The 22,438-nt window shown below is 37.5% G+C and overlaps 1 protein-coding gene across 20 annotated transcripts in view; it reads left to right on the top strand.

Annotated features, from left to right (window-relative positions):
• Window positions 1-22,438, top strand: part of PARD3 (par-3 family cell polarity regulator) — a 561,862-nt gene that overhangs the window by 343,564 nt on the left and 195,860 nt on the right. For 8 of the 20 annotated variants that reach the window (XM_043480525.1, XM_043480524.1, XM_043480515.1 and 5 more), the window contains 4 exons: window positions 7,576-7,726; window positions 14,076-14,265; window positions 18,872-19,023; window positions 20,079-20,123. In XM_043480525.1, coding sequence (XP_043336460.1) covers window positions 7,576-7,726; window positions 14,076-14,265; window positions 18,872-19,023; window positions 20,079-20,123 — 538 coding nt within the window. The remainder of the gene's footprint in view (window positions 1-7,575; window positions 7,727-14,075; window positions 14,266-18,871; window positions 19,024-20,078; window positions 20,124-22,438) is intronic. The other 12 variants (XM_043480529.1, XM_043480521.1, XM_043480530.1 and 9 more) reach the window with 4 other exon arrangements.

Genomic DNA, 22,438 nt, shown 5'->3' with positions numbered 1-22,438 from the left:
TTCATCCTTTACTGTAGGGCTGGGCATTTTCCTCTGAGGAGCCTGCTTTTCAGGGATATCTGCTGCATGAAACCATGGTGGGTTCTGCACCTGTGCTGTGTCTAACCAGGTGTGAGTGGGAAGGTTTTCTTTCCTGAAGGACATGAGCTTTTGTTTTCCCAAATAGCAAAAACATACCAAGTAGAAACATACTACTTATGTTTCATTAGCAGAGCATTTGGAAATTTAAAGGGAATTAAATATAGATTTGTTAATGAATATTAGAACCTGAAAAAAAAAACCAACATTTTTTAAAAGACATTTTATGAAGTATGTGCCATCTATAGGAAAAAGGTAGGACCTGCTTGCTGAAAGTATTGTTTGTTGTTTTTCTTTTTATTGATGTTCAACTCCCCACACTTTTAAATCAACTAAGAGAAAATGTTTAGCAAATTGCACAAACTGGAAAGTATACCTAACCTGCTTAGGTGTTTTTCTTAATTTTAAAATTAAGAAATATAAATATATATTTATGTGTTAAATATATAAAGAAAGTTTTTCAGGTCATGATGATGGCTCATCCAATCCATTAATATAACTGGATTTTGCAACATACCTTTGAGCTCAGGGGGTAGTCAGTGGAGAGGTGACCGATTTTTGAAAAAGTATTGACTATAGACTCAGTTTTACATTTTTATTTTCCAAATGAAGAATGACTTAATGCTAATTAACAAATTAATTTCCACAACAGCAAGAGAAGAGTGTCACCTTAACTAGAAACCTCAGAGTGGAAAACTGTGAAAAGTAAAACATTTGCTTTCTTATGATAAATATAAATGCTAGTCCCTCAGACTAGGCTACTGGATTGATTTTCTTGAATGATAATTTTTATTCGTTTCCAAATCATTCACTGATGTTTTAAATGTAAGTCCTGTAACGCTATCTCCACAGTTAGTTCACAAGACACATTGTTCTTTATTAGGTCTTTTTCAAAAATGGAAGAATTTCATTTTCCCTAAGACTGTATTCATTAGACAGATGGTCATTGAGAAAATGTGTTAGATCCTGGGGGTATAGCGGTGAGTAAAAACATTGGGGGACTTCCCTGGTGGTCCAGTCACTGAGACTCCAATCTCCCAGTGCAGGGGGTCTGGGTTCGATTCCTGGTCAGGGAACTAGATCCCACATGCTGCAACCAAGACCCGGTGCAAATAAAAAACAAACAAAAAGAACAGGTGGGGGTTCCATCCCTGGATGTTCTCCTGGACAATATATCATAATCTTATCATCTTCTCAAAGTTTCCTTAGAGAAAAGCATTGAAATATTATATGGGCACTTAGACTGTAGGAAACAGACCCAAGGTCAGCGTCCTGAATCTAGCCATGCTTTTATTTGGTTCAGGTGATTCCCTCTTGTTCCCCAAACAAACCTGTGCTAGCCTGAAAATGCTTTGATAAAGGCACTCATTTGATCCCCTATCGCCCTATGAGATGCATGGAATTGAAATCCCACCACAATATCTTTTTGTCTCATTCACTTCTGCATATGAATTTATGTGAATGAAAATGATTTAAATAAAGGAACAACGGCAGTAGGCAGTAATAGACTTTAATATTCAATATTCTTTATGGTATCACTTTCACACATTGCTGGTTATTACTATTTCTTAGGATAGAGTAAGCTTATAAAGCAATTAGATAAAAAAAAATCTTATCACAAGTGCTGTGCTGTCTTTGTAATACCAGTGAAAAGCCTTTTGTACTGTCAGGATTTAACTAAAGAATTATATGAAGACAGAGAGCTCATTTCAGCTTCCCATAAGTCTTAAGACATGATTTTGCTGCTGTTGTACTTATATTATATATTACCTTTAGAGAAACATCTCCCTGAATTACCGAGAGGGTATGTGTAAATTATGTTACCGTAAATATTGATGTAACCAGAGCTTGTCTTGTCATGCATGAACCTCAAACCAGAATAATGTGCTAAGTTCCCTCCTTCTGGGTCTATCCGTCAGCTGTGTAGTCCAGCCTTGGACAGTATCACAGAACTTTATTTCACTGACTTATCTTTAAATCAAGGGTTTGCATACTTAATTTCAAGCTAAAGAAGATGAAAATTTGCCAAAAGCTTGTCTTTTGTGCTTTGTCACATCTTTCCCTGCCCTCTCTTATATGTGGGAAGTGCTGTATGTTATCTCAATATGTTTTCTTTAAAAATTAGCAACTCTGGGGAATTTCCTAGGAGTCTTGTGATTAAGATTCAGGGCTTCCAAAGCAGGCGGTGCAGGTTTGATCTCTGGTCAGGGAACTAAGATCCCACATTCTGTGTGGTATGGCCAAAAAAAAAAAAAAAAATTGGCAACTCTTTGCACTAGGTACATCTTCCCCTGCAGTTCTGTGTTCTTTGTGTCCATACAGCACATTCGAGACATTTTCTAGAAGATGTTTCTCAGTCTCTTCCTCTTGACTTCTCAGGAGTCTGTGAATGCTGCCTTGTTCTTGAATCCTTTCCTGTCAGTTCTCTCCGTTTTTCTCCTACTTCAGTCTGGCCCTTCTGTCTCCTCTAAGGTTGCTCTCTCCTGCCTGTTCCTTTATTGGTTAGTATTCTTCACGGCATTTCCTAGGCTGTGTCTTCTGCACATGCTCCCTGGGAGACCTTTGCTCCCTGGTGTTCGGGTACTGCGTTCGTTGTGATGAATCCTGTGATCATGTTACCATCTCAGGGCCCTACTCTAGTTCCAGATCCCCCTCTTCAGTGGAGACGTCTACTGGTGTGCCTCTGAGGCACCTATGCTTTTCTCTCCTTGAGTTCCTCTTCGAGTTCTTCATTGACCTTTGTCCTTCCTCGAAGAAATAGCTGCACTGGTTCTTCAATTGTAGAAACTGGAAATCTGGGGTGACTCTGACCTCTCAGCTGCCTTTCTTGTCTCTGTCACCTCCTCCTCTGGAATCTCTCCTCCCCACTCTCCTGCATCCCCTGTAGTTGCCCTGTCACCTAGCAGGGCTCTGTGTTGCAGCTCCCTGGAGGATTTCCCCCTCTACCTGTTTTGTGTACACTGCAGTAAAGCCCGTCTTCCCTCACAGCTAGCTGATCCTGTTCTATATATCAAAAACTGTAAAATACTTTGGGGTGAATTGAACAATGCAGGTAGTCTCTGTACTCGTAATTCTATAAAACATTGCTGAAGAATTAAGTTAGGTCGAAATTAGTAGAGTGGACATGATTAGATGATTCAGTATCATTGAAGTATCAGTTTTCTCAAATTGGCCTATAGATTTAATAAGCTCTTATTAATCATCCAAGTAAGCATTTTTATAGCTATGAATGAGCTGATATCAATTGGGATTATTAATTTTTTATACTGTTACTAATATTATTAACATTATTTAATTTATATGAAAATCTAGAACTGGGAAAACTAGGATGAAAATATCATTGGTTGCTTTTGAGCAAGTTGGGACTGAGTGGGAAATAATAGGGAGGAATTTAATAAGGTAATGGGAACGCCCTTTATCCAAAGAGAGGTGTATGTTACATGGATTTATCTATTTGTCAAAACTCACTGAACTGACCAAGGACTACTTTAAAATGAATTCTCTCTCTCAGTTTAATCCTCTTAGAATTAGAAAGCCATATTAGAACAGAAAGGAGCCAAAGGTATCATTTATGATTCTCTTTATGTGTGAAGAAATAAACACAGGGAGGTCAAATGATGTGCTTAATGCCGGCAAGTGATTTAAGAAATTGAGAAGCAAGGTGTCCATCCGTTAGGCACGTGAGAGGGTCTGATGCCGTGTGCCTTGTTTGGGCAGTTGATACTCTGGCTGTGTTGGGAAATGTGGACAGTAACCCCGAGTCAGGTAGGCCCTCTGTTCTGCGTCTGCCACGTCCAGGCTTACTTTACCCTCTGGTCCTTGCTCTCGACCACATGGAGACGTGAAGGACATTAGCAATGGTTCTTCGTAAAAGCAGAACCCGGAACTGTGCCCTGAAACTCTGGTCACTCTTTTCCAAAGTTAAACCCCGTCTTTTTATCCACAGTTTTGTGTTAACTTGTCCTTTGGATAGTAGTATTGAGTTGGCCAAGAAGTTTGTTTGGGTGTTTCTTTTAGGTGGTATGGAAAACCTGAATGAACTTTTTGACCAAACCAGTACTTTCTACAGTGTGTGATTTTTAATCTTGATCAACTTTCTTTTACTTCTAGTGTTATGCTGCGTCCTCAGCTTTAAGGGCCTGCTTCCACATGGCCTATATATATGATATCTCTAAACCATTTTAAGGAAACTCTTGAGTCAGTCACTCAGAAATGAATTTATTCATCCAATTATTCACCCAGTGCCTGCTCTGTGCCAGGAACTGGGGATAAAATAGAATAAGCTTATAAAGACTGAAATATCAGATAATGAGATCGTGCCAATTACTAACTCGGACCCAGTTTTAGGCTTGCTGAAGGGGATTAGGGCAGTATCTGTGCCAGCTTTTCACTGTTTATAGTTGAGATGGTGGGATACATTCTCTTTATGGGAAAGACATGATTTGACCTGCTAATACACACTTACAACAACATGAGATTTTACAAAGCCGTATAGATTTTGTACTCGTTTTTAAAAAGAAACCAATCTTTTACCTTTTCCCAGGAAGAGTAGGCCAAGTGTATAATATAAAGCATATTCATTGGACAATATCCAGCTTTTTGTTATTAAATATAACTTATTATTTTCTGATTATAAAAGCCACATATGATCATTTGAATATCTTTTTTAAGAGAATGCTGTATTTCCATTGTTTTTAGGTATGGAGTAATTCCCAACGTTTATGCCTTCGTAAATGAAGTTCTGATAAATATTGATTGGCATGAATCTTTGTTATTCACTTAGCTTCTTACTTTGTGAGGATAGCAACTGGAAAATGAAATAAATGGACTGGTCAAAGAGTATAGGATATTTCTTGGCCCATGACGTGCACTTGCACATTCCTTTGGGAAAAGACTGTATCACTTCATGCTGATCTCCAGTATAGGTTTTCTTGTTGCAGCCTAGGGCTGAATTCTCTTTAATGGGTGAAAAGGCGTTCCTATTTTCCTAGCACTGGACTTGATGGGGTCCCAAACTTCTGCTCCTGCTTGGGACTGAATTCTGTTGCATAGAAGAACATTTTTTTTGCAGCTGAAAAGACAAAGTGAAAATTTCAGTCCTTTTATTTTGGTGTCCTCTTCGAATTAAACGTAATTTGATCAGGTTTTCATATAAGGAAAATAAATGGTCTGCCTGGGAGCAGACCATACTGCAGGAAGGCCACTCACTCTTCCAAGACCACCTTACTTGGAGTGGCCACTCCCACACTCCGATGTGATACATTCTTCTTTCTTAAACTCTTTTGCTTGCAACAACAAAAAGAATCATCAAAAGATTTAAAACAAAGCTCTGTACTCCAATCATTTTTTTTAAAGAAATTAAAAGGCATTGTATCTTCTGTTAAATATTTATGTAGGAGGCCATTGATGTCTTCATTTAAATCTGTCTTTTGAGATGCAAATTAGACACAGTTAGGAGGTGGGGAGGTGCAGATGCTTTCCCAGGAAAGTGCTCAAGTATGACTTTCCTAATGAACAGGCATCTTATTGTTTTTTTCTGGAAAGCCTGCGTATACTATTCTTTAAATGGAATTTTTATTTGACTTTATAAAATTCTTAAAGAGCCTCTTGGGATATTTAGGGGTTTCTCATAAAGGTGCTTTATAAAGAGTTTATCCTCTAAAAAATTGCAGTTATGTAGTTCAATTAAATGTATTTGTTAAGCAAACTCAAGGATGTGTTGTCTGTCTTATGATAAAATTAATTATTGTGTGGATACAGGTTTTCCATGTTGAGACTTGTATAGTGAGTCTCTTTAACATATGTGCTCATTAAAAATACTCATGCATGTCTATTTTTAAAGACATCAGATATTCGCTGTGTTTATTTTTGTTTTTACCCCCCAGAGTCCCTTGGAATTATGGCATCGTGTCCTTTCAGAAAATATTCTTTTATGTTTTTATATCCGAGACCTTGAGTATTTAATTTTCTTTTCAGTAAAGCTGTCGGTTGTAATCTGCAATTAAAAAAAAAAACTAATAAAACAAATCCTCATTTCACAATTTAAACCTTATTGAGTCTAATTCACCAGCACTGCACGTTTATTATTCTCCTGCAGTTTGACGTGCCTCCAGTTGTAATTGTGTTGACCCTTCAATGCATTAAATCTCCCCAGTGCTTATCAAACTGGGCGAGATAAGTCTACAATTTGGAACTTCATTAAATATCTCATTTATATTAAACAGATGATAGCTTCTAACAGAAATAAGAATTTGTTCCAATGGAGAAGCCACAGTTGTGGTTTCCTCCGTGTTTGGAATGTGCCGTGTTTGCTCTGCTGTGCTGAAGCCCCTGCCTCCCCGCTACCCCCGCTACCTGAGTCTCCCTGCCTCTGGCTGTGGGCCTTTGCCGGAGCATCAGGTGGGGTTAACCTTGGAGCCCCCATTGGAAGGATTTGTATTTATATGTTCTGTTCCCTATTGTTTCATGGCCTTACTAGCATACATTTCTCTCTCCTATTATTTTATGAAGTTCATAACTTATAAGGCACAGCTGTTATGCCACTCACTTTTTTAATTCTTGGTGATGGGAATCAACCTATATTCTCCACTTATCTAGCAGATTGTATGTTTGTGAAATAGGCATCTTTGCCTGCTTCATTAGAATACTTGATCTTTACTTCTGTATTGTCAATATCCTATATAGCTTTTTGTTATTGTTGTTTTTAAGCCTTTATTGAATTTGTGACAGTATTACTTCTGTTTTATGTTTTGGATTTTTTTGGCCATGAGGCATGTGAGATCTTAGTTCCCCAACCAGGGATTGAACCCAAACCCCCTGCATTGGAAGGCAGAATCTTAACCACTGGGCCACCAGGGAGGTCCCTATCCTATATGGTTTATTTTCTCTCATACTTAGGATCACAATGAGAGAATAGGATGTTTGTTTCTAATTTCAGCAGAAAAAATGGAGGCTCAGTGTGTTGTTGAAGACACCTGAGCTAACAAGTGGCCTTTAGGTCTTAGAGTGTAGGTGGTCATTCTCCCCTGCACACGCATCATGGTGTGCTAATGGTTAGCTGTGTTTACACACTCTAAGTGTAAAAAGCAGAGTTAAATTTCAGCTTCCATTCTGGTAATGATAAAGCATGTGTTGCACAGGGCAGCATGTCATAAAGAAGTCTGAATTAAACCATAACTTAAATTGACTTCAACAGATACTTAACTGTCAAACTGAAAAAATAAGCAACAAATAAGTTTGGAAAAAAGCCTTTAATATACATATTTTTCCTCTAGTGCTTGAAATCTGACAGAACTTCATGGGAGGCACAGTGTAAAGTGGCACAGAAAGTTGGTCATTAGGCAGAGCTGTCATCACAAATTATTTTGGTACAGGGTGAAAAGTTCTAGTTCATTTGGTACTCAGTTGGACGCAGGCCTTGGGCAAGTTGTTATAATCCCCCCATGCTGCTCCTGGGCCTCCGCTTCTGACTTTGCCTTTCTCCATCTTCCTCTGCAGCTCAAGTCACCTGGGAGCCCCTCTGGACCCGAGCTGCCCATTGAAACGGTGCTGGATGAGAGAGAGCGAAGGATTTCCCACTCCCTCTACAGCGGGCTCGAGGGTCTTGATGAATCACCCACAAGAAATGCTGCGCTCAGTAGGATAATGGGTGAGTCAGGTACAACCCTGTTGGTCCCATCTTATTTTTATGCTTTTACTGGTTCACGGAGAGGTTATTAATGTAATATTAATGTAAAGGAGTCCCGTGTTTTCAAGAGGAAAAGGAGCAGGTTCGTTATAATCATTCAGGAAGTGTTAATGCCAAGAGAGGCAATCAATACATTGATTTTGTTAAGTGAGGTTTAGATCCTATAACACGTGGGAAAGGAGAAAAAGAAGGGGATCACACAGAAGTGCTTTCCAGTGATCAAGATATTCTTAGTGTGTCTGAGATGTTAAATGAAGCTGTGTTTTTGTTTTTGTTTTTTTTTAATCAAAATTTAGAGGTTTATGGCAAGATTTCAAAGTCATATTTTTATAATAGCACTGTTTACAGGGAGAGGAAAAAATACGTAGATATGTGTATATGAAGTATTCACATTTTGTGGTTGTTATGGACTAAAGTGTTACCCTGTTTTAATTACATCTCGACTTTTTCAAAGGCTTCATTTGAAAATCCTGAAACTAGTGTTTTGCGTCCTTTGTTTGCATTCAGCACCATTCTGTCTGCGTGGCCCCCAGTGGGTAATGAGGTTATTAGCACTTGCTCTGCAGCCTTTCAGCTCTCTGCTAACAGATCCGGTTAATAAAGACTTGCTCTGCCACCAGAGTGGTTGGATTTACTGAGTTGCTCATCTTGGGATTAGCTTGTGAGAGTTGTCAAATTTAAAATGTAAGAAGCTGTTTTGATTAAAATAGCACGTGACTTAAAATGCTTTGATTGCTGGTGTGTTTTGCAAGCCTCTAATACAAAGTACGAGCCTAAATTTTACTCCATTCGCAGCACATTTAATGGAGATTGAATACAGTCCATGTCTCCACTAGGAAGCTTCACTGGGACAGGAATTTGTTTCCTTCATCAGTGTGTGTTTATGGAAAGCCTGCTGTTGGCAAGACACCGTATTTACTTTTGCTGTAGATGCAAAGAGGAGTGAGAAACAGTCTGCCTTCAAAGAACTTTCTACCAGGCATGATCAGAAAAATAAGTGAACATGACTAGTAGAATTTTCTGTTATTCTTCCTCTAATCCTTCCAGCTTTCTTATTTGGATATACTGCTAAATTCCCCATTTCTTATTTTATTACATGTAGAATAAAGACTTGCCAGCTCTCTGGTTTAATTTTGTCAACATTTTTGTTTGATCTTCTTGGTGTAGTGTGAGCAGGGGAAGAATGCCAAAGGTATTGCATACCTGTCAGACAACAAGCATTGCACATGGTGTGTTAGATTAGCCTTCATTTATTAAAAATCACTCTCCTCACTGCTGTGAGGTTTTCCCTACTTTCCCAGTTTTGGTGTGTCACTTGATCTTCATTAAACACTTTTTTTATTGTTGAAAATTCAGACCTCTTAAGAGAGAAAGAGAATATATGTGTCCCTGGATCTGTATGCATACAAAGTGATTCGCTGTAATTTCCCCTTTATTATAGGAACATAGGACTTGCCATACTGAATCAGACCATTGGTCCACCAGTTCCTGTAACCTGCATCCTGCCTCCAATCCCTGATGCTTCAGAGGAAGGCGAAAAACTAAAACTAAAAAACAAACCAAAAGCCCCATATTCACCTAGTGACTTTTGGAAATGCTGTATATATGGGTTGAGGATTCCTTCTTTTTCTTTGGTCTTGTGCCCTGATTTTGTTAGTAATGTCCTCATTAGTCCTAAGTTTCCTTTAGAGTTGGCATTGTTTTCCTTTCCCTCTGCTGGAGATGTAATGGACTTTAAAATTCCAGATGGTTCTGCTGGGGTAGTAACCTCCCTTTCAGCTCTGTGCTTTGTAATGTATTGTGGGTTCTGTTTTGGGCTGGGGGTGACAGACTCCTTTTATGGTAGACCAAACTGATATTGTATGATTTGGGTATTTTAAGATATTTTTTAACAAGTTGTACTGGAAACTAGGAGTCTCATATATTTTACTCTGAGAAATGTATGTGCTGAATTTGATTTTTTTATCTTGAGTTTTAAAAATTTGACAATTCTTCAGTCTTTGTCAGTCCCTATTTGAGCATCATTGACCCTAAGAAACAAACAGTATTCATAATGTCACTTCCCACTTAGAGTTAGATATCTTGCAAAAAATAGTGTCTTTCAAAAAGATACCAAAGCAAGGTACCAAATATAAGAAATTAAAGCACTGAATTTCAGTTAAGCTAAACCAGTAGCCCCATCATTTACTAATGGGCGCAGCATCTGGGTGCATGAAAATTTCTCAGACAGATCTTGTTTGGTTGGTGGTTGCCTTTTGGCAACCCCTGTTTGGACACCAGTGGAGGTGATGGTATCTGCTTCATGATCTGCTATGATTCAGATAGAACTTTGTATTGAAATTCCAGATGACTACATTAAGAAATGATAAATTTCATGTGGACAGGGTAAATTTTCACATAGAATATTCCTCCTGTGGAACTCTAGGTCCAAAAGGAGCTTTGAAGCTGACTCATTTCTATGGGAACATAACCCAGGAGAGAAGCTTCCAAAAAATAGACCAAAAAAGGGAGCAATTCTAGAGTTGGGAACATGTCAGATGTCACCAGTCACACTTTCCCACTTAACAAATGAAAGAGCTAAGCCCCAAGATCCCATGATGGTTTTAGTTTTATTTTGTTCTTGGCTATTTCCTCTTTCTAAAAATAGCCCTCTCTGGGGATTAGTGGGATCACATATTAAGTGTTAGTGACATTTAACCTATATTAACATCCATTTTGAAGTATCCACATTTTCAAGCAACTGGCATTACACAGTCTACAGATTCTTCCATTCTGGCCAACACTATGATTTAAATCAAAGAAGTTGTTTCAGAAGAAACCGTCTTACAAACCCTGTGCCCAGCCTACTTAACATCTCTTTAGGGTAACTTTGGACTAAAGAAATTAAGTGACAGGTCGGAAGCCCCAGAATTCTGGGTTTTCTGAACCAGAGTTATGATGTATATTTTTCTGAGTCATGAATCCCGTGTTTGGAACCTGAGTCATCTCCTCAGCTTTTGGTGAGGTCAGCCAGACTTGCAAACAAAGGCAAGAGTTCTCCAGGTATCTTTTGTATTGGCTGACTCTTCACTATCATGGATTTTCAAGGAGTGATCTTGCACACTCATCAAAGAGAAATCTGTATGGAGTCTACGTAGGATTTCTTCCTTTTAAAAGCCTTAAAAGTATTTTACAAGTCCTGGACTGTCTTAACTACTACTACTAATAACAATAGCAGTAATAGGTGCAGCTAATTTCACCAACATGTGCACTTCATAGGACACCATCACACGCTGACATTTGGGAGCATGGAGCCTTAACATGTTTTCCAACATTTTTTATCTGAAGAATTTTTCTGTTTAAAGCACAACTGAAATCTGTTGACTCCATTTTCAAATGTAATTCAGTAGTTTTTATATTCATATACTTGTGGTGAGTTTAAAAAGTAACTTTGTTTAGAGTAGTATGAACTTGTTAGAAATTAAACAGAGAAATGGAACATTAATGTTGTTTTCTATTGTGAGTCAAATCACTGGCAAAGTTTTCATTGGTTTCTAGTGTCATGCATGGTGCTGCCTTCTATGTAAATGTACCAATGAATAAATGTTTGGTAAAGTCATTCTGTATCGCATTGTTTCACTCTGCTACAGTTTAAATCTTAGCATGTTTTTTAACTAGTTGTGGAAAGAGGAAAGTTCATTCACTGAAAACCAGATCAAAGGCTTCTAAAGTCAGCCCTCCAAGGGTTCACACTCAGGATGTGCCACGTACCTGCAAACTAGGTAGAGTTTGGTAGAATATGTAGTTTGATAACTTATTTATTACCCCCAATATATTCCTGAAGTTGGATCCCAAAACAATATTCTGACAAGTTTGTTATTGTTGCAAAGTGGAAAATTGATGGAAAAATATGTATTCTCAAGTCTTTTGAAATACTAACCTCCAGAATCACGGGTGAGAGAAAAAAAGCTGAGTCCTTGTTTTCCTGTTAATAGGGACATTTTATCCTGTTTATTTAGGTATAAAGTTTTGGATCACTTAAGGAACAATATTTCTACTCTAAACAGCATGAAAAAGGATTGTCACATGCAGAACCATTCTGTACTTCATATTGCTTGCTAGACTGCCTCTCAGAATATAGTGCATACAAGTTCTCATTTTTATGTTTAGAAATTAGTTCGCTATCCTTACACCATAATGGTTTCTTCCAATAAATTTTGCCTATGTGAGGACATGACATTTAAAGCTGTGACCTGGCAGTGGTGTGCTATTAGGGATAACTTGTGTTTTTTCACTGTCTACATTTTTTTTGTGGGGGGAGTATGTCTTGAGTAGGAAATATTTCTTTGGGTAATAGTGCTGCGATATCCAACCTTATTTATGAATGATATTTCATTGAATAGATTTCTGTCTTTCTGTACTAATATCCTAAAACTGGAGTGGGCATAAGTGAGTCATTTGAATTCAGGAAAAGGAAACAGTGAAGTATTAAATTCGACTCCCATTTTTATTACGAACATTCATAAAAAGTTGCTAGTTTTCACAGTTTGTCAAAATGGATGTGTTTCAAATCAGAATTGAGTATTTTTCTTGATAATTTGCTGAGGAGAGATTCCAGTGAACATATAGTATTTCTGTAATAGTCTTGGTGCTAAGTAATGAATTCATTGGAAATTTCTAGCAATTGTGATTTGGGTTGTCCTGAAAAACTCTCTATCAACTTCGTGTTTGTGCCTTTGTTTAAATGTCTAGAACAATAATATATATTTAAATCCTTCAAGTCTATATGTATGCCATCCTCTAATTTCCAAAATGGTGTTAAGACAAAAATTATTATGTACACACTCTTATGAGTGTTTAAAAATGAGATCTTAAGACAGATATTAAAGTGTTATGAACTGTCTTCACATTGCTGTTGTGCTGGTTTTAAAAGTAATTTATCACAGAGGACAAGGACACCCTTTTAAAACAGTGATAGGATTTGGAAAGGGCAGCAGTCCTGTTTATTTGCCTGGGAACCAGGAGAGCTGATTTCACAGAGTGGATGTTGGACTTACAAGGAGGATGTTTCCATTCTCCTGTAAGGTGACAGGCAGTGTGTCCATTTTCCTTGCTCTGTTGGAAGAGCCAGACCAGCGTGACCACATCACACTGTGATGAATGTGTCTCTGAGGACAGCCTTTCTCAAGATATTCACGTGAACTGAAGCCTCGCCCATGAGTTCTTGCTCAGAGGAAATACGGCACAAGGTTTGAGGAGGAAGCCAGGAGAGCTGTAGGTGTCTTGGGGCTGGAAGATGGCAGCATTTGGACCCCAGCTTTATCTATAAGGATTCAGGCCCTTGAATCATAATTTTATCCTAAGAAAGAGAAACACCTCCCAAGCTGATCGGTGATCTTGGGCATATTTTCCTGAAAGAAAGTGATCAATGTGGACAGTTCTGGGTCTTTTCTTACCAAGAACACCATATTCTAATTGAATAAATCAGAATTCACAAGCTCCTGTGTCTTGGCCTGAAAGACCTCCCGGCAGTGAGATCCTAATCTTTTCTCTTTAAGATCACTCCTGCTGTGTCCCCACAAGGTCCCGATTCTGCGTGCACTTGCCTCTGAAGTGTCACTGGAGTGTACTGTGGACTTTTCTCCATCGTGCATTTAGAGATGCTGTTGCTGATGTCTGTAATGAATGTCATCATTTCTTCTAGCAGAATAAATCATAGTCATTGTTCAAAACCCCTCTCAGGTGTTGACTTTTGCTGTGATTTCCAGCATCCTCAGCCTTCAGCTACCAGCACTGGTGAATGGCAGGGCACTTGCGGGACATCTCTCACAGCACCAGTCAATTACCACTGTATCTGGTCTGTCTCCTTCTGCAGGCTGTGAGCCATTGAGAGACAGAGATTGTCTTTCTTACAGATCTGCTAGGTGGTAGGTGCCCAGTGAGTGAATGAGTGAGTGAGTGATGTAAGTCTGCAGGGCTTCCCTCCAAATTTCCTGGTAAAAATTTTCAAAACAACTTTAACGACTTAGAATCCACGTGGCATTTTCATGTTAGAAGTCATTCTAGAGATCAACTCTGGCCTTAGGAAGCATAAAACTGGAGACATGGAATACCACACCCAGAGCTCCATAGCATCAGAGGAAGGATTAGACCAGAGGTCTCCAATGGACATCTATTTATAAAAAATAAATTTTCTTAATTCTATTTTGTTCTACCAGGTTGAGACATTTTGGAAATTCAGACTTTTTCTGATGTAGCAAAGTATTAACATTAATGCATCTCACCCTTAGATGGATGTCTAGAATGTCTCTTTTGTTTTTCCATTGGACAGGTAAATACCAGCTGTCCCCCACGGTGAATATGCCCCAGGATGACACTGTCATTATTGAGGATGACAGGTTGCCAGTGCTTCCACCACATCTCTCTGACCAGTCATCTTCCAGCTCCCATGATGATGTAGGATTTGTGACGACAGATGCTGGCACATGGGCCAAGGTTGGCATCAGCGACTCTGCAGACTGGTAAGAACACTCCAGGGCTGGAAAACATTGGGTAATTGCAATCACACTTGATTTTATGTTTAAATATTCTGTCATTGAGCTCAGTGAAATGGGTGTATTTTACAGCTAAGTTCTGTTTTCATGATTTTAATACTCATAATTATCACTCTGAACAAAAGTTTTCCCTCAACCTCATAAACCTGCCCAAATGTGTTAGCCTTTCCAGGTCTATGGTTAGGAATTGAACCAAACCAACAAGAAAACTCTCGCTAACTCTGAAATCCTACGCATTTGTTAAGTTTCATTTTTAAGCATTTTGTGCTACGTCACTTCAGTCGTGTCCGACTCTGTGTGACCCAATGAACCATAGGCAGCAAGGCTCCTGTGTCGATGGGATTCTCCAGGAAAGAATACAGGAGTGGGTTGCCATGCCCTCCTCCAGGGGATCTTCTCAATGCAGGGATTGAACCTGTGTCTCTATGTCTCCTGCATTGGCAGTCAACTTCTATACCACTAGCACCTCCTGGGAAGCCCTTTAATTATTTTAGATCTGTGTTAATTTGATGAATTGTTTTTCTATTCGATAAATAAATTCTAAGCAAATCCGTAATGGTGACTGAGAATTTGTAACAGTTAGATGACTTTGGCCAAATGAATAGTTGTTATGTTTTGGGAGTGGAGAAGAGGCTTTTATAAAGGTTTTCTTTTTAGAGTGTTGTGACTGTTCTAGTCTTTGTACTTACTTCTTTTATTATTATTATTATTATTATTTTGGCCTCGTGGTGCTGCATGTGGGATCTTAGTTCCTTGGCCAAGGATCAAACCTTCGCCTCCTGCATCCACTGGACCACTAGGGAAATCCCTATACTTGTCTAACATCATGACTTCTGGGGCAGTAGAATCCTATTTTTTCTTCTTTTTTAAAATAGAAGAAAATCTTTGATATTATTGAGTCAGTGGGTAGCACAGAAATGAGGATGTGCCTAGTAATTTATATACATCAATAAGCAAAAGGATCATCCCTCCTAGGGATGACCGTGGAAGGCTGTAGTGATAATTAACACAAACCATGTGAAGCATTATACCTGAATTTTCTTACTGCCCTTTCTATGGTGTCTTTTATGAATCTATCAGCAAAATGATATCTCATTGTTGTGGCTTTGAGCTACACTCAAGTCCGCGTGATAATAGCTTATCTTTGAATGAGTTTTTTGGTTCAGCATAGAGAAAGAACCGTCATATAAAGAAGAAACCCACCGCTTGAAATCCTCAGATGCTATCTCATTTACTGCTGCATTTTATGTCTTTTACTGAATGTGAAAGTGATGACAAAGTAAGGATTAGATATTTGCAATATTCATCATAGGTACCAAAGCCTTTAAGTCGACACTGTGATGAGGAATTATGAAGGCAGCCATAGGAATGGATCTGTTTGGGGCCTTAAGAAGCTCTGTATTGGTGAAAATAAATGAATAACGAACAGGGCTGGAGTGTGGCATTAGTATCCCTAAGGGGATTCATAAAATGGTGAGGACATTTTGCTGTGGGGAATGTGCAGGGGTTGGAAAAGAACATGAATGAAGGGTTATCCAAACAAGAAAGGCAGCTGCTCTGAATCACAGCAGAAAAGGTAAGCTTTTCCAGCCTGACAGTATCTCCCTAATCCTTGATGAAAATGTTATGAAAACAAAAGGGCAATAAGGCAGGATTAATAACTGGAATTTTAATAACTTTGGGGGGGGGACCAGGATATGGTTACATTCTTTAAAGAATCAGCTGTCAGTCCTGCAGACTAAGTTGCTAAGTATGCTAGTGTATTGTTTCTTGAGTCTGAAATTAGTTTACTAGGTATATTGATAGGGCAGAATTAATTATGGTTTAAGAATATTTAGTTATTTTAAGATGCTTATTAACTCACAGACTCATTTGACATTTTCAATTGTGTGTGTTTACAGTTCGCTGCACAATTATGGAAGGTTAAATATGTCAAATGGCTAAACTTTGCATTTCTTCACTGACATAATATACTTTTATTCAATCCATGAATTGATTTAGGAAACATAACAGACAATGTTGGTAAGGTAAAAAGGTAAAAACAGCATATTCTACTCTTTTTTTTTTTTTTAAAAAACAGCATATTCTAATCTTAGTGACAATGTAATTTCAGAGAACAGAAAATTAGTTTAAAAAATACAGCAATATGTGGTTTTCAGCAACAATAATTTACACACCTTTGAAAAACCATTAACCAATAATTTCTATTAAAAATATATTGCACATTTGCTCTGTCCGCAAGTTTGATGCCTACTTGGAATTCAGGTTTAGTGTATTTCACGTGATATGGAAAAGGGTTGATGAGCATATGCAAAATGGTTAGAGAGATCAACTTCCAGTATTTAAAAGAATTACTCTTTGTTTGCTGTTGCAAAATTAGATCATAGTTTTTATGATATGGGTTTTAAATTTTCACTTCTAGGGCTGTGTTTCCGAATTGGGGTGTATGTACCCTGAAAATTATAAGCATAGTATGGTAAGCTTAGATACTACTTATAGATACTACTATAGAAATAATACATAAATAATATATGCAGTATATATTTATATAAAAGCAGTCTATATTTATATGAATAATATATGCTAGAGCTGTGCATACATATGGGTATATATATGTATATACACACATATGTCCAAGCAGAGTAGGATGTGAAGGGACACCTGAGGTTTCAAGATGAACATGATGCTGCTTCTTCCTGGAACATCAAATTTACTCAAAGTTTTATAGGAGAAATATGGCACATTAAAAATGAAAAGATTTTATATAGGATGCAAAAAAATAACATGAATTAGGATATAACAGAAGTTGTTTTTGCTTTGGACTGAACACCTAGTCACTGTGGGATGCTCTTTGCTTGGCTTCTGGGTTAGAAGAAGGGTGGACAAGCTAGGTGCCCAGGGTAGTACTGATGTAAGGTCTCACTCGGATATGGCCCCTAAACTTGCTGGACCCTGAGATTAGAACTGCCTTATATCCTGAGTTCCAGGCATCTGTCTTGCCTCCTCCTTGGACCCGGCTCTCTGTGTGGTGGAAAAGATGAAGAAGGACTTTTCAGTTCCTTTTTAAGGCTTTGGTTGGTTTTTAAAGACCCTATTTCTGTTATCATAATTTGCATTGCATCGATCATTTGAGTTGGCAAGTATTTGTTGGGTGATAAAAACTCATCTTGTATAGCGGTTTGCAGTTGACTGAGTGCTTTCCCCTTGGGTCCTTGAATTCTCTTAGTGGCCCTGACTGGGCCTTACTGATGAGTGGGGCCATTCTTCTCTTCCTGGAGCCAATGAAGACATAGGGACCCAAAGCATTCAAGCCACGTCATTTGATGGGAATCACTACCTTGATGTCTTTCTTGTCATAATTTTTGGTTTAGGTCATTTCATGCACCGTGAATTGCAGCTAAATTTCTGCTGCGTATCCAAACCAAATCACTACCGTTTTATTAATATGCATAGTCTTTCTCATAGGGCCAATATGGGATTAGAGAAGCTGGTTTCCACGGAGGCATAAGGAGGGCTTGTATAGTGAAAGGTGACATGGTGGCCACCACCACAGTCTACGGGGTCCAGTGAGCTGTGGAGGGACGTTCTTCTACCTGACCACATATGCAAGGGGCTCCACCCTCAGATGGGAGAGCTCTCTATTTATTCAATGTGCTCAGCATAGACAAAAACCAGTTCATTCTGGCAGCTTGGCTCACAACACCTGGTGGTGCTTCTGACGCTGTCCCCAGGGTTCTACTAGGAGGACCGATTCCCCTGCCGCTTACATCACAAAGACACCTGATACTGTATCCTGTCACCGCTGATCTGCCCTGTGCTTCATCTTCTCTGCTGGAGCTACTGTGCTGGTGTCACAGGAATCCAATGCCATCCAGCCTTAATCCTGGAATACCGTTCACTCTCTCTCCTACCCATCCCCAGAGTCTGCTTTCTGCTTCTGCTGTGGTATTTTTCTTAGGGAATAGAGATCTTTTCTTATTTATTACCTTGACTTTGGTATCCAGCACAATGTCTCCATCTGAATAGGTTCTAATTATGATTTGTTGAGTTGATTTCTTCTCAGTTGATTAAGTGTTGCAGTGAAACCACGTCCTCATAAAACAACATGCCATACTCTGTGCTCTACAGTAGGACCTGGTTGTTTACCCAGTCTATCATTAATATTTTGTGTCTGCTAATCCCAAACTCCCAGTCTACCCTTCCTCCATCTCCTCTCCCCCTTGGCAACCACAAATCTGCAGAACATACCCTTTTTAACACTTCTATTGCGTTGCAGTACATGTAGTCACTTATTTGCTGCCAGTATTTGTATTAATATATGAAGGTTTTCCTCAAATATTCAGTCTTTCTCACATGGAGAAGGAATTGCTCTAAGCGTAAATTAATATCATGTTTTTCCATTGCCTCCTACACAACCACAGTTTTTTTGATGGACTATATTTGTACTCTTTAAATATTTCTGAGGAACATGCACATTCACACGTTCATACACACAGGTGTAGATGAACTTTGCTGACTGACATGTCTCCTATTTTCAGTAAATGTTTTTGTTTCTCTTTCCTCTTCACACCAGCTCTTTGAGTCCAGACGTCGATCCAGTTCTTGCTTTTCAACGAGAAGGATTTGGACGTCAGAGTATGTCAGAAAAACGCACAAAGCAATTTTCAGATGCCAGTCAATTGGATTTCGTTAAAACGCGAAAATCAAAAAGCATGGATTTAGGTAGTGAGTACAATCTCCATGAATCTTTATCTAAATAAGGTTTAAATGCTTTCAGATGAAAACTGATGATCCCAAACACATGTCTGTTTACTGTGAGCAATAAAGAAAATAAATGTGAAATGAGGCAATTTGGCAAAAATTAGTTTTTCTTGAAGTTTGAGATAACTACATTTCTCCTAAGTGGCATGTTTACATCATGTGCAATATGTTAATATATATGTTTTCTGATGAGAAAAGAAACAAACACATGTGCATATCATGCTCTGTTCATGTATATTTATTTGAAAAAATGAAATGTTTTAATGCGTTAGCTGTTTAAAACCAATTTCATTGGTCTTACGATTTGGTTGGTTGTTGGGATTCTTGAAGTAGAAGAAAAAGTTTTGGAGAGAAACCATTATCTCAATCCATGTCTAGAGTTTGGTTACTTCATGATATTTTCCTTCCATCACTGTCCTTTAAAGTTTATTTAATGAAAACTCTTCTGTGTTGATAATTAAGGCCTTTAATTGGAATCATAATTTGAGAGCATATTTATTGTAGAAAGTATTTGGAAGCAAATGAGAGAAGGAAAATAATCCTAGTTGTTCAATCACATACCAATCAGGTAGTGTCTCGTTTTAAATCCAAATCCACCAAAAACCAAAACAAACAAAAAAATTAATTAATTAATTATATCCATGCACTGATTGAATGATTAGAAAACACTTTCTTAATCAACTGTAACGTATTTACGCTGTTGTCTGGTGGCTGTTTTTACTTTGAGACTAAAAGCATTAATTTATCCCATGCATAAACGAAAATTGGGCGATGACTTGCCTGGCTAATGATGATATGCTAACATATCAGTAACACACATGTCATGAAATGAGATGACTGGCATTGCATGGAGACACGGCTTTCCCCCCTTTTTTGATTATGTTTGCTTGATGTTTCATATTATTTGCATGAAATATTATTTAAGAATTATCACCTAACTGGAAAGATCTGGGAATGGTTGAAGCATGTTGGGCTGTGGGACTAACTGGGCTAACCATTATACATTTACCTTTTAACAGTAGCTGACGAGACTAAACTCAATACAGTGGATGACCAGAAAGCAGGTAAGAATGGACACTAAGACTGTTTCCATAGAAACTGTGGTCCAAGGAGTTTATCATAATTATAGAGCTGCCAATCATATGGCTGTAAACATAAATATTCCAGGCTGCCATGGATGTTTTCATTTTAGGAAATCAAATTGTACAAGGAAAGGAAAATTTTCTTTGAGCAGAAATTTATCAATGTAGTATATACTAAGTGGAAATATAATTTAGTGCTTCAGAAATGCTAACACAGCCCAGATTCTCTTAATTATATTTGTGTAGGAATGTTTTGTCACAGTTAAGAAAAAATCAAAATCCTGAAAGCATGATCTCTTAGGGTTGATTCTTTAAGTTTCAAAGTCATCTATCTGATGCTTAGCTTAACATCCAAAAAATGATTGTCAAAAGGTGATTTTGGTTAGGAGGATAACAGTGCATACGTAAATATTTTCACTGAAGGACAGCGTTCAATATAGCTCTCATTAGTCACTCAGAAAACCTTAGTTCTTTTGGTAATGCAGGCTTTAGTGCCTTGCTACATAGCATTGAATTAGGCTATATGTTGCTTCTGTATCTTAACTTTGTGAACATGCTTGAAAAGCTTTTTGTTTTGTTTTTAACTATTTAGGACTTGCTGCTAAAATGCTACCTAAATCCTTCTGTAGAAATAATGGATTATGTTGACCTGGGTTTTACATCATAGGTTTTACTTTATATGTTATCTTACAACAGTAATCAGAGGAAAAATCTTTATGTGTAATTAAAGTCATGTGCTTTGTACAGTTGAGCATTTTGATTTATTATTATAGGTTTGGAATAGAGTTTTAATTATTGTAGATCCAGTATGATGTAGTTATACCACTTAGCGCTAATTAGCTTCAATTCACCTTTTTAACCTGCAATAGTAATTAGTTTTAGGCTTCTTGAAAAGTGTGTATCCCATATACATATGTAAAGATAACTGTGGACATGCCTGGAGTTATCACATTCTGTAAAGATAGATTGTAAAAACTGCATCCAATAAATCACTGGATTAACTGTAGCGCAAGGCAATTAACAATAGCCTCAGCCCTTATTAAGTAGTTATTTCTTTTATCAAACATAAAATTCATTGGAATTCTGGAGCAGGACTAAAGAAAAACATTATTTGATAGTTTACATATGTAAATTAGTAATTAGTTTTTGGAGTTAATAGTATTCAGTGCTTTTCAAGAAGTAACCCTTGTCCAATTTAATGTTTATAAAAACCAAATTGAGCTGCTCAGGTTAAAAGAACATGATTTTATATAATATGCCAATTGGTTAAGTGAAGAAAATATTTAATTTAACCAAATCACTGTTACTAACAGGAAAAGAACAATTTATTGTGATTAAGAAATAATAATAATATCCAGATGTCAACTGAAAACATTAAATACCTTTTATGGTGAGTAGGCAGATTTTATCATCTAATTGAATCATCTGCTTTTATAGTGTTTAAAATGTTAGTTAGCTCCTAGATAAAAAGAGCATTTTAAAAATATTATGTGCACTCTGTTTTACTGAATTAAACTGGAAAAACTTAGGACCAAAATTATGACATAAAGGTAGAAGTATCTGCTGGTCTATTGATTTTAAATCTACAATGAATAAAATATCTCCACTGGATTCTTCCCACCCGCCAGTATTAGACAGTGAACAGATTTTATTATTTTCCTTTCTTCACTTCACTTGAATTGCTAAGATTATCATGATTTTACAGTTTAGTCCAAAGGTTTTTAGTAGAGTCACAGTGGCATTTTAGTGTAGATTGTCTGTCTAGCCATAAGCCTTTCATAATGAAAATTGAATTCCATTTCCCTTTGCCCTTGCAAAAGACATCCTCTTCTTTTTTTCTGGCAAGAGAGGTATTAGTAGATAAGAGTAGAAAAAGAGACCTAAAGAAAATAGTATCATTATGATTTCCTCTTTTATTCTTGGATTTAGGAGTCCTGTATGATAGTTTGGAAGTAAATTTATTTTCTACAGGAAAAGAGAGAATGGGAATAAGAGAATTGGGTTTCTAGCAATTTAATCTTTGAATATAAAAATAAATGAAGCATCCTAATGACTTAATAGATTTACATAAAGAGCTTCAAAATATTATTTAAAAATTAAAGACATTGATTTTGTGTGTGTGTAAATAAAATTAATCTTTTGCCTATACCTTGTATAGGGAAAGACATTTTCAACTTTTATGATAAGTTTATGATGTTGTAAATCCCAGTGACCCTCATTTAGCAATCTTACTAATATATTAACGAACTCTTTTGTTGAAGTGTCTTTGATGAGTATACCACCTTACATGAGTGAAA

Source organism: Cervus canadensis, chromosome 10, assembly GCF_019320065.1.
Source record: "Cervus canadensis isolate Bull #8, Minnesota chromosome 10, ASM1932006v1, whole genome shotgun sequence".
Taxonomy (NCBI): domain Eukaryota; kingdom Metazoa; phylum Chordata; class Mammalia; order Artiodactyla; family Cervidae; genus Cervus; species Cervus canadensis.
The sequence above is the reverse complement of the archived record's forward strand: the minus strand, read 5'-3'. Positions and strand labels throughout refer to the sequence as shown.